This window comes from Grus americana, chromosome 8 (genome assembly GCF_028858705.1).
Source record: "Grus americana isolate bGruAme1 chromosome 8, bGruAme1.mat, whole genome shotgun sequence".
Classification (NCBI taxonomy): Eukaryota; Metazoa; Chordata; class Aves; order Gruiformes; family Gruidae; genus Grus; species Grus americana.
In genome coordinates this window covers 29,232,129-29,244,149 of record NC_072859.1, presented here as the reverse complement: position 1 = coordinate 29,244,149, position 12,021 = coordinate 29,232,129, and the positions used below count along the sequence as shown (strand labels likewise).

Sequence of the window (12,021 nt, the reverse complement as noted above, 5' to 3'; positions counted from 1 at the left end):
CCAAAAAAACTGAAACAGAACACAACAGAACATAAACCTCTCCTGCTTCCTCCCATCAACCTGCAAAACCAATAGAGTGAAATGCCTGCCAACAGAAAAGGTATTAACATTTCCATTTGAGAAGACTAATTAAATGGAAGGGGTTTTTTTAACAGCAATTCTGTATTCATTTAGAGTATAGGTACTGAAAAAAGGACTTGTTAAAAATGCACAAAGAAAAGTTACATCTCTAGGATCTCTTTATTAGAAAAGTCATAGCATGGTAAAAGAACATTTTTAAAGCCTTCTCTAAATCAAGTAAAGTGCCAACTCAGCATATCTACTAATTGAAAATACACTAAAAATAGGATTGGAAACTTATTAAACACATAGCCTGGCCATGGAAAAGTGCTAGAAAACATATAACCCTCCCCCCTCCACATCCCAGTGAAACACAAACCAGATATCGAGCAACCAAATGAAATAACTACTTTTAAAGTGTGATTACTACCCCTGGTTCCAAGACTGTGCAAAGATTAACGCTTAACCTGCTGCACTAAGTGGAAAAAAAACCCCCAACCTGTACCGACAGAGAAACTGCAAGGATCAGGAGGGATCAGATACGATCGGGCTGCAGGTTAACTAACCAGTAACCAGAAGTATCATTACAAAGCACTGCAGCAGGGATAGAAACAGAGAGGTAGCCCAGGGCAAGTGCACGTAAGTATGCAGGCAGCACTCTCTCTATAATAAACCAAGCAGTGGTGTCACTGTTCGCTGCCATTAAGATGTATCCGTCCTGGCAATACGACAGAAAGGCTTTTAAAAGGAAATCATTATAATATGATCAATTTTATTATGCCTTTTTACAAGAACACTTCTGGTTTCAACTGAAATATTTTCAGATTCTTCCCTTCTCCCAGATGAAAACAAATCCTACTCACCACCAAAAGGAGCCAGCTGTCTTTTACCAGGTGTATGTGTAATTCCTTGTTCTTGTACACCTTGAAACATGTTAATTTCTCCATCTCAAAATGTAATGTTTTAGCACCCCTTCAACATCATCATCAGGACTCAGTTTTAATTTCTAGATATTACAACCTACAATTTCCTGTCACCTTACACATTTGGCCTACAGTAAAGAATTATTAATAATTAAAATGTACCACTGCACACTGATTAATCTTTAATCTATTTGAAACAAAAAAATTATTCCTGTTTAATAACAGAAACTGTCTACTAATTTTGGATGCTCATCTCAACACTAAGCACTCAGTTACTTTCAACCGAACCTGCATAATAGTGAACTTCTCTGGAGAAAAATTAAAGCTATGAGCTTCTAAGTTTAGCTACATGCTCAACAAATTAACAGATCTTTCTGAAAACAGCAGTCCAAATAATCTACTATACAGTAACATGTAAAGACACCGTCAAAATTACCTTGGCTGAATACTGACATAAAACAGAACTTTCCTAACTAGTTCTTGGTTAAAACTACAGCAGCAATCTTTTATCAAAGTCTCCAAAGTTTAACTAAACATTTGCAGCAATGGAAATTCCATGATAACTGTTAGTTATCCTAACAGTTAAAAGTTTGCATTTAGAACCTGAATTTGTCTGACTTCTGATTCTACCTACTACATGTTAGAGTGTGCCTGTCAGACCTTCCTCTACAATTGAAGTAACTTCTGTCATCGAGTTTCAGTTATCCAGATATACATTTATACCCTGAGATCAAGTCACCTATTCACCTTTCCATTAATAAACCAAAGACAGAGTGCCTGGAATGTCTCATGATAAGACAGGTTTTCTCATGATTTAAGCACTCACATGGATCCTCTCTCAACCTAATTCAATTTTTCTACCTTCTCAATTCAAGACATAAAAACTGAACATTGCTTTCAGCAACAGCTGTCTCAGTGTCATGGACATAAGTCAATTGGACAGCATAATCACCCAAAGGTAACTGCCAGTGGAGGAAGTTCTTGAAATTTTCAGAGGCCTCAAAATACAGTGGGAAGAATACTCTGTGTTTGCCCATATTTATACCACATATCTAGTGTTAATATCATAAAGGACAAAATACAAAATAAATTCCATGGCCCTTTGGTCAAAACCAAACACAGTCTTTCCTTACACCAAGCAGAGGTAATAGAACTTTCTGTTTGTTCTACTTGTTAACTTCATAACTACTTGTGACCTCTCCCATATGTTGCATGTTCACATCAGGCTTTTAGCCACAGCACCGTCCTGGGTTTGAGAGACTCTCCAGTAATGTGCCCAAAGCAATAATCCACATTTGTGGACAGGTTTTTAGACAAGGCCTCCAACTCTAGCACCAAGGGGTAAAAGAGGAAGAGAATTAGATTAATTTGTGGATAAATACTACTTCCCCAATTTCCTGTAGTGCACAACCTAGAGGAGGCACAACTGCATTACTCTTTAGCATCCCATACAAAAGTGTAACAGGTTATCTATTCAGGCATCAAAGGACAAAGACTAGGCTCCTGAATTTAAAAAAAACAACACAACAAAAGCCAAACAAACAGAACAAACCCCACCAAAAATTCCACCAAAAAATCACAGTTTCTGCAATCCTGGTATAGCACTCACAAATGAAAGCTTTCAAACTCATTGCAACCTTAATAATTTTTGCCTTTTGTTAATCATATTTAGTTTAGGATTCCCCACTCTCCACAGAGATTCCACGCTGATCTCACAAGGGTCTTTGCTCTTTTAGAATACTTACCCATACAAATAAAGTATTTGGGTTTTTTTAAATAGCATCACTGCAGCTCAACACAAAGTAAAGCCCTGCATCTTAGATTCTCTTTCTACTTACCATTCATTAGTACTGAATGGCAGATTACACACACTCTAGCTTCCTTTCGATCCATGTACAGCAACTTGCACTTCAGGCTACAGCATGCCGCGCAAAAAACCTGGAACCAAAGGGGAAACAACTTCAGTGTTGTTCAAAAATATGTGATGAACTGATGAATTTGGACAAGAGAATATCTGTAAAGCTCTAGACACACAAAATAAGGAGGTAAATTATCAGGTTTTTCCCATTAAAGCCACAGTGACTAATACCTGCCCAGGTACTAATCCTGATGAAGCAGTATTAAATGGAACATATAAATGCATGTTGTCCTGATACTGCACTGTGGTGTTTTTAAAGTATGTTTGGCATAACATACAATGACATTAGGTTAATAAATTCCTATCACTTTACAATCCCTTACAGAATTAACAATTTGGGAATTAATCTCAGTCTTTGAAAAAGCATGAGTACTTTCCAGAATCAACTATGTTGCGATGCACAAGTTTTCTCTGCATAAGAGATTGCTATGGCACAGATTAATTCAAACAGGTCATTTTTATTTGCAGCAGGGCAATTCATCTGCATGAGCAACTCTAGCTATTTAATCTCTTCATATATAACAAACTATTCATCAGTTGAGTCTCAGTTGAGACTTAAGTGAACAGCAATGTATCAAAATGTTTTAAGTGTTCAACATATAAAACAAGATATTTAAAAAAGCTGAATGACATTGGTACTGCAAGAAAATCTTGTTCCATTTATATATTAAAAAAAACCCCTTGTATTTACATGATTACAAACACAACAGCATCACAACACTAGAGAGATATCAGGAACTGCAGTTTGCACACTGGCTGCTAAGGGGGGGACTCGGTGCAAAATCCCAGGGAGGACAATCTGCCGTGGAGATGCAGTTGCATTGCTGGTGCTTCTCACCTGAACCAGCTCTAGCAATTCCCCAGTCCTGGGCAGGAATCACTCTTGAGGCTTCCTCCAGACAAGAAAAATCATAAAACAAGAGCATGGCTTGTGCACCAAAACAAACACTTGCATGCAGATATGATCCTACAATAGCAACTGCAATCTCAAAATCCTGCAGAACAGACAAATCAGGGTGCCCTAATGATTTCTTATTTGTTTTACATAGTAATATTTTATTTAAAAAAAAAATGTATTTCCTCAGAGTTATTGTTCAGGTGACATGAAGATACTGATGAATACCCATTTCACGCAGAAAGGTAGTGTCACACTTATGAAATCTTAGAAACAGCAGCAGCTACCTAACAAATGAGTTCAGATATGAAGAGAGAATTTCAGATTTTAATTATAGGTGGATATTATATCTACAATTCACTATACATTATTATGATCTGTAATGCTTTCTTAATTAAAAAAATTATTCCATCATCACTTCAACAGCAGTATTTCTGTAATAGAGACAAGAAGGATTCTCATAGAGAAATATACATAAGCCTAACTACATTTCAACCCAGTTAAAGATCACACCAAATTATGACCACTTTGCAGCCTGTTACCTTTGCAGTCTTTTAGTGGCAAGTGTTTAAAATAAGCACATATAAAATAAGCTCTGAGTTCACTACGAGAGCTGAAAATCGAGTGTGAAGAAAGAAGAGCTCACCCTGTCTCATTTCATCCAGTTCTAATGTTTCCTAATTCTGTCAGCTTAAACATTTCAGAAACAAAATATAAGTGTGTGGACACCACTGGCATTTTCATGCAAAAATAAAACCAAACTTTTTGCATATGTGAAAACCTTTTAAAAAAAAAAAAAAAAGAAAATGTACTTTAAAAATCTGATTTCTTCATTTACACCTTAACCCAATTTACAAGCATTCTAGGGAATATTAATAACAACATCACAGCATATTTCCGAGATATTTTACATCATTTCAGTTCTCTGGGAGAAACTTCCAGTTGAAAGTTCAGCATGGAAAAATCAATGTCTTCAACCATAAACAAAGGACCAACACAAATTAATAACTAATTTAGAACCCTTTATCAAACAACACATGGTGCATTCAGCAAAGGTCCCAAGTGCAACAATCTAAATATTAAAAGAGAAAATAGAAACAGTGACAGAACATCTACTCTTAGGCTGCATCAGCCTTCTAACAGTAATAATGCAGAGGAAGAACACAATCCAGCACAACTGCCAATTCAGCTTTGTTATTAACAATCACCAAGTCATCATCTCAGTATTTCATGCTATAGAAAAAGAATATAGCAGTGCCAAAGCAAGTTTCTCTCTTCCTAGGGTTTTCAGGTTGACTGGGAGTTGTTAAAGCATTAGTTGCTAGGGAGGGGTTGGTGATTTTTTTTGTATTTTAGTGGAAAAATATAGTTTTGGTTGTCAGTAAAAAGATGACATACAAATTTTCTGTTTTTCCTGTCATGGATGATGACATGGATGATGGTTTCTTCTGACAATAAAAAATACAGAAATACATAAGGTAAAATTTATGAATGTGTTCACACATATTCTTCAGGTTCTTCATTTTAATTCAAAATTTACTGTAAGTGTATTACTTTCCACCATTCCCCCGAGGTTCACATCTTCCATTAATTTTGCAATTATTATCCTGAAATTAAAAACAGAGACAGACTTCCCAGGTGCCACTCAACTATTTTTAAATGCAATTTTCATTCCCAAATGAAACAGATACATTCACCTCTACTAGAATAATTTGTCACTATGCTAATAAAGCTTAAAAAGAAACTGTTTTACTAAAGCTTGTGTTTAAAAAATATTTAGTCCCATGACTTGCCCTAGAATCAATTAATTGCAAAAGCTGAAAACACTATCTCCCCAATTCTTTAACTTGCTTTGGGGATGGTTATTTTAACCAGAAAGCAAGAGCAGACAGCCGAGAATAGCTGTGTCTCAAGCCACTACAGCTAGATTCATTAGAGCTTGCCTGTCAAAGCCTTTGGTCTCTTTTCTCCCGGAATCATTACAGGAATTAAGTGTTGTAAAGCAATTTGCAGTAACTGCTAAGTATTGTTTGACCTACATTGATTCTTAGCATTTATTAATGAGTGACTTTTTTTAGAGGAGAAAAAAAAAAAAACACAAGAAAGCATGAAAAAACAATTTTCTGCCACAGCTTTTGACTGCATGTGTGCAAATTTGGCCCAGACAACATTAGCTAACAAGAGCTTCTAGAAACAAGACATTCTGAGGATTATTGTAAGAACACTCTGAGAATATTAAATACTAATATGTGATATATTTTTCACATCTGAGAAACAAGTCTGTCTACATAGCAGGGGACCTTTTATTTTATCCATTCCTCACATATCATTCAAAACAATGCTGGCTGTTCCTCTCAAGGCTTGTCTTCAGTAGTTTAAAAACAAAAAGAACAAAAACCCCAACCACACTACATTTTTTGGCCTTGCTCTATTTGTGTATGTTTTATCCATTTTGTTTACATTTATTTTCATTTTCTGCTTCTTATTTGTGCAATTCAGGGCTTCAGTCATTACAGGGAAGTAACTAAATCCAAGCAATGAAGTTGTTTAAAACACAAAAATAAGTAGACAACATTACTGTAAATGAGAATTGTAGTTATGTTTCTTAACCTCATAAAACCCAAAAGAATTACCCTAAATAACTGACAGTATAAGTTAATATATCAAAGCTAAAATGATGGATATTCCTTTAACTTATATGCCTTACAGATTCTCCTTAAATGCAACAAGAAAAAGATTGAGCCCTTTGGTATTAACCAAAAGGTACACAAAAGGTAGGCATGTACCTTGTATGATGCTTATTGATCTCCTGTGGTGACTAGCTCCACATCAGGACTTCCACTGCAACCAACCTGCAAGAGGATGGGCAGAAGCAAGCAACTGGAAGTCCTGGACCAGTGCACAATGAATGTCTGCTTAGCTTTTAAAAGTGTCCTGGGAAAGATTTTTCAGCATGTCTCAAAATAAAACTTGAATAAAATCTACTTATCTGGTGTTGCAGTGAAGAGATTGAGTGCTGTGCAGTTCGGTTACTAAAGGGACAAATGGACACATTATGTAGTCCATTACAAAGGAGCAAGCCTGGGTTTTCTGCTAGCCTGCTTCCAGAAACAGATGGCATAAGGGTTTGAACTTTCCAGATATATTTGCTTCTTTTAGGGCCTTTGTTCAAGTCATTCTGCTTCCCTGCATGTAGCAAAATATACCATCCATAGCAGTCAGGAGATCTTTGAATCAACTTCAGAAACCTTTGGATAGGGCCTAAATGAACCAAAGTTACTTTACTCTAGTTTTTAGTGGGGCTTAGTATTTCTTTTCATCTTAAAAGTATTCATGAATACCTACCTGACAAGAGTGCTAGTTTACTGCTTTTGAATCATCATATTTTTTCCTAAGTTCCTACTTCCCATGTGCCACTGACTTGTATTTCAGTAACAAGATTTTTGGAAATACTTTACAAGCTAATCATTTACCATAAACTTGCCACACAAGAGTTTGTGTTGACCTAGATGGCACATATATAAAACTTAAAAAAAAAAGTCAACAATGAAAGATTTCTTACACAACACAAAATGATACAGAAATTATGTTTTGGTTGTCTTCATTACAAAATTTCTCACCCTGTGTACATCTATCAGGTTACAGATAACTTACTGTATTTTTTTTCCAGGAGCAAATGTATATTCTTTAAAATAATGTAAGCAATATGAGAAAAGTTAGTAAAGAAGACTTAAAAGAACAGAGTTGATCAGCAATTTAAACCAGCAGGAACGCCAGCAATTCAACAGGACACTTCCAATTCCCACCAATATGTTTCAGTAATCTTTAATGGGATTACTGATGCAGTAATTTCTGCAAACTAGTTTCCTGCACTTAGTGATTTTATAGCAGTTCTACATGAATCCAATGGTGTTGATTGTTGCAATCAACAAACACACTGCTTATACAGGCTAATCATTCTTACAGTTATAAATAACAATTAGTTATTCTCTGTTAGAACCCTGAAGAGATTAGAGCTTAGAAACGCCTTCTTTTCCTTCACAAATCAAACGCAGCTTTTTAGGAACAGATGTCACGGGTAACTATAACCAGTGTCTAGGAAGTCTTCTGATTTGATTTTATGTGGTATTAGGAAAAAAAAGGGTGCTTTGAGCTTACTCACAAAATATGAACTTACCTTCCCACAAGCTCTGCAATGATGCCTTCTTTTGGTGAATGTAAATCTGGCCTCGCATTTCATACAGTTTGGTGCTTGAGAATCTGGAACCCAAACTGGAGCCACCTCACCCAAAGTCGTAAAAGGCTTTCTGGCTGGAGCTCCAAACTGACCAGCTCTGAGATCATTATCTGGACTATCTGGGGCTACTGCAAGGCACGGACTACTAGAGACTCCAGATTCATACTCTTCCAAATGCTCCCCATTAGTATCAGTAACAGAGGCATTTAAAGATGTTTCACCAGGAAACGTGTCTGCTGTATCCCCTAATTGCGTCTTACCAAAGACATTTTTGTTTTTACTATTACCTCCACAATTTGGGGGAACAAGATCATTTTGTAAGTGATCCGACAATGGCTTCGGAATCTGCAGTTTAAGATTTGTAGGTTGTTTAGGTCTTGCACCACCAAAAGGAACACTGATAGATTGCAGATTAGTCACTGGTTTTGGTGAAGTTTGCCCTTGCATGGATGAAACCTGACTACAAAGATTATGTAAATAATTTTTCTTTATGTGGTCACCAGTGCTGTTTAAAATAAGACCGCTCCCTTCTGATGTCTCATTTCCTCTCTGTTCATAAACATTAGCGTAACATTCTGACTTGCTCTCCTCTATCTCCTTTTCCTCTGTTACTGAGTCTTCCTTGGAGGGTAGAGTCTTTGGAACATGAGCAACAACTGGGTTCTGCATTCCATAGGAATCACAACCATTAGACAGAGAGCTTGCTGCTGATGTAGCCATCACATCAGAGAGACTGGACCCTTCAAGCTCATCTATACCAGTCCCTTTTAAGTCTATGCCTGCCTCCATCATCCCATCTCCACCTTCTTTACTATTACTACATGCCTCATCAGGCTGTTTTGTCTGCAAAAGTCTTTCATTCTCTCCCAGAGTTTCATTCAATTTTGTCAGTTCCCAATTAGTGATCTCCTGAGATTCAGGGTAACACTCTGCCATGCTGAGCAATTCCGTTGTGCCAAGATTTTTATCACATTCAATGACTTCACTTTCAGTGGCACTAACAACCTCAGGGGCGAAATGTTCTGCAACACATTCCTTGTAATTGCCACTTCCAGCCATGTCCAGCTGACAAGTCTCGGTAAGCCCAGACAGCCTGGACTGTAACTGTTGGGTTGTTTCCTGTTCTACGATTAAGCTTCCACTACTTGAACCAGAAGAGTTTTTAGCTTCTAGATCCGTTCTCTGAGGAATGGCTTTACTAGTAAAATTTTCAACTGATGCACAATTTTCTTGCATTTTAGTGGTACCATCAACTGGTCTCTGTAAGAGAGTCACTGCGTTAACCCCTGCAGTTGTAGCTTCTGAAAATGGTGAATCTTTACTCATGTTAAAATCATCCTTTAATCCAGAAGAGGGGCATGCAACCGTCAGGCTTTCAGATGAAGCATTAATCAAATGACTTATAGAGTCATCTTCAGTGCACAGCCGATTTACTTGCTTTTCTGTATCTATATCTTTTTCTGTGGAACCATTTACAGTAACACTAAACTGATCACTTTGTCGGTTTTCATTATCCAGTGTAAAGCTAATAGTGTCCATTAAGGACTGACTGTTGTAATTTTTACAATCCAGCAAATCGCCACTTTGTAGTGTTCTTCTGTCACAGTTATGCATGACTGCCACCACTAATACATTTTTCTCCTCTGGCAAGCAAGCTATATTTCCACATTTCTTTTCTCCTGTTTCCACAGTGTTACACTGATCATCCCGATTACTGTTTCTTTTCATCAATTGATCATCTGCTGCTGCCTGATCATCAATCCACATGATTGGGGTTTCTGAGCTTATGCTAAAATCCTTTCCATTAGCACAGTGATCCCCTCCTCCTGTTGGTGTAGTCACTGAATGAGACAAGGAGAAAGACTTTAATCTCTGTTGACATTCATTAGGCGTTGTAGCTTCATTCACGTTGGCCACGGTCGGGTTAAATGACAGACGACGAGAAGGCGGATCTAGAATCTGATTCCACTTTGCACCCAATAGAGTAGGTGAAACAGCGGCATCTGAAAAAGTGTTTAAATAAGAGAACTTACTGTCCTATTAATGCTACAGGTTCTATTACCTCTGTTGCATTAGAATGCCCCAAATATAAACACAGAGATGTTCAAATATGGGTACAAGAGTAAAACACATCTGTCATAGCTAACATCCTTGGTCAACCATTAGTAGTGTAATTGCATAATGTTTCTGGAACTCAAGAATTTAGAGCTACACTAATTAATATCACATTGAATTTGCACGAGCAACTTTAAACTATTGATTAATACACTTTAGACAGCTAGAAATGCCTAGAAAGATTCCCACTTCCACAAAATGTTCAACTTCCTTGACAGCATAAAAGTAGCAATTAGACTAAGCAGAAAATTTAACACTTCAAATATGCTAACTTTCAGTATATGATTTATGTGACCTAGCAAAACATTTCTATGCTGGTGTCTCCCAAAACTGCAAAAGAAGCTTAAAATAAGTTTTGCCTAATTTGTTTCAAAAAAATGATTAAAATATTGCCACTGAGATTAAGCTTCGCAAAACCTTTCTTTGAAAGATGTGTGGAAGATTTTCTATTAAAAGAGTGAGAAATTTTTAAAAAGAAAACAAGATTAATGGAAACAGAAGAGAATACTACTAACAAATATTGAAGACACACCATGCAAAAATTAACAGATGTTTTTAACAAGTTCTGAGATTAATTTGCAACTCAAAACCAAAAAGGGTATCATCACAGATGTCTCCCTTTTCAATGGTGTTCTCTATAGAATACATCTAATATGCATCTATGATCTTGTTCAAAATTACTCACCTTCGTTTTGCTCAAATTCATCTAAAACCTTATCGAGGTTATATGCCTCTGCTTGGAAATAGTTCTCCATTTGTCAGGGAAAGACCACCAGATTCTTGTCTGAACCTGCCAGAGAACAAATTACAATCAGATATTTGACCTTCAGTCAGCAGTGTTCCACTACATACTGCCCTGATTTAAGGGGGAAAGAAGTCCTTTGTAAATCAAATTTTACATGCATAAATCAAAAGTATTTTCCAGGAATAAAAATTATTTGTGTGTTTAAATTTGCTTAATTCAGATTAGCAACCTCCCCAAACTCATTTTGGATTTTATTACCTCCAGTCTCCCAAGTTTATAAATATGTTTTTTAAAATGTTAAAATTTAATCAAAATCCAGATTTTTTAAGATCATAGTATTTGCAAACACTTGCAAAATAATATTTTTAAAAATCCTGCCACACACAAATAAAAAAGTAAATGTGTTGACATGAACCAGGTGTCTGCAGCAACAACATCTGAAGAACACAGGTTCATTTTTACATGCTGGCTGTTACAGCAACAGAAAATATGCTCATCAGATGAATAAAAGAACACTAAGCAAACTGAGTTTGCAAATCCATGTCAGTTCAAAGTAGAACGTACTCCACACCACAGAACTTATAAAACAATATGCACATCTGTCCCTATGCTTACTTCAATGCATTTTCCATTTAGCGTGGCAGATCTTTTTGAGAGGCCAAAATAAAGGGAAATTGTTTTCAAGATTTGGGAGAAAGTTATACACAGGCAGCACGCCAAATTGCATTCGGCAACTTAGATGTAACAAAAATGAAAGTCGTGTAGTTAGTTCTCATGCAGTGTTTGCTTAGGATCTGCAAAATGCAACCTACATAGGAAACAATTTTTCTCATCTCAAGCTTTTATTTTCATTACACATCAGTGCAATTTTCATTATTATTTAGATGACTGAGATTTTTTCTACCATAACAAACAGGGAGAGAGGGAAGAGGAAAAATTTTCATCAGTAGTTACCAAAGCACTACCACTATAACAGATGAGCAAAGATATGTTTAACAATAACATGCTGAACAACGTCAAACCCAGTCACACACTTCTGCACGCACAGCTCATTATCAATGCTTCTCTAAGCATTTGAAGGCATTGCCTCAACTTCTTTCTTTCAAGGAAAACACTGACCTCCACCTG

The 12,021-nt window shown here is 36.6% G+C and overlaps 1 protein-coding gene across 6 annotated transcripts in view; it reads right to left on the bottom strand.

The window, feature by feature from the left end:
• ZFYVE9 (zinc finger FYVE-type containing 9) overlaps positions 1 to 12,021 on the bottom strand; it is a 62,807-nt gene that overhangs the window by 28,971 nt on the left and 21,815 nt on the right. For all 6 annotated transcript variants that reach the window (XM_054833196.1, XM_054833194.1, XM_054833193.1 and 3 more), the window contains 3 exons: positions 10,834 to 10,938; positions 7,974 to 10,036; positions 2,822 to 2,921 (listed from right to left, as the gene is read on the bottom strand). In XM_054833196.1, coding sequence (XP_054689171.1) covers positions 2,822 to 2,921; positions 7,974 to 10,036; positions 10,834 to 10,903 — 2,233 coding nt within the window. In that variant the 5' untranslated portion in view covers positions 10,904 to 10,938. The remainder of the gene's footprint in view (positions 1 to 2,821; positions 2,922 to 7,973; positions 10,037 to 10,833; positions 10,939 to 12,021) is intronic.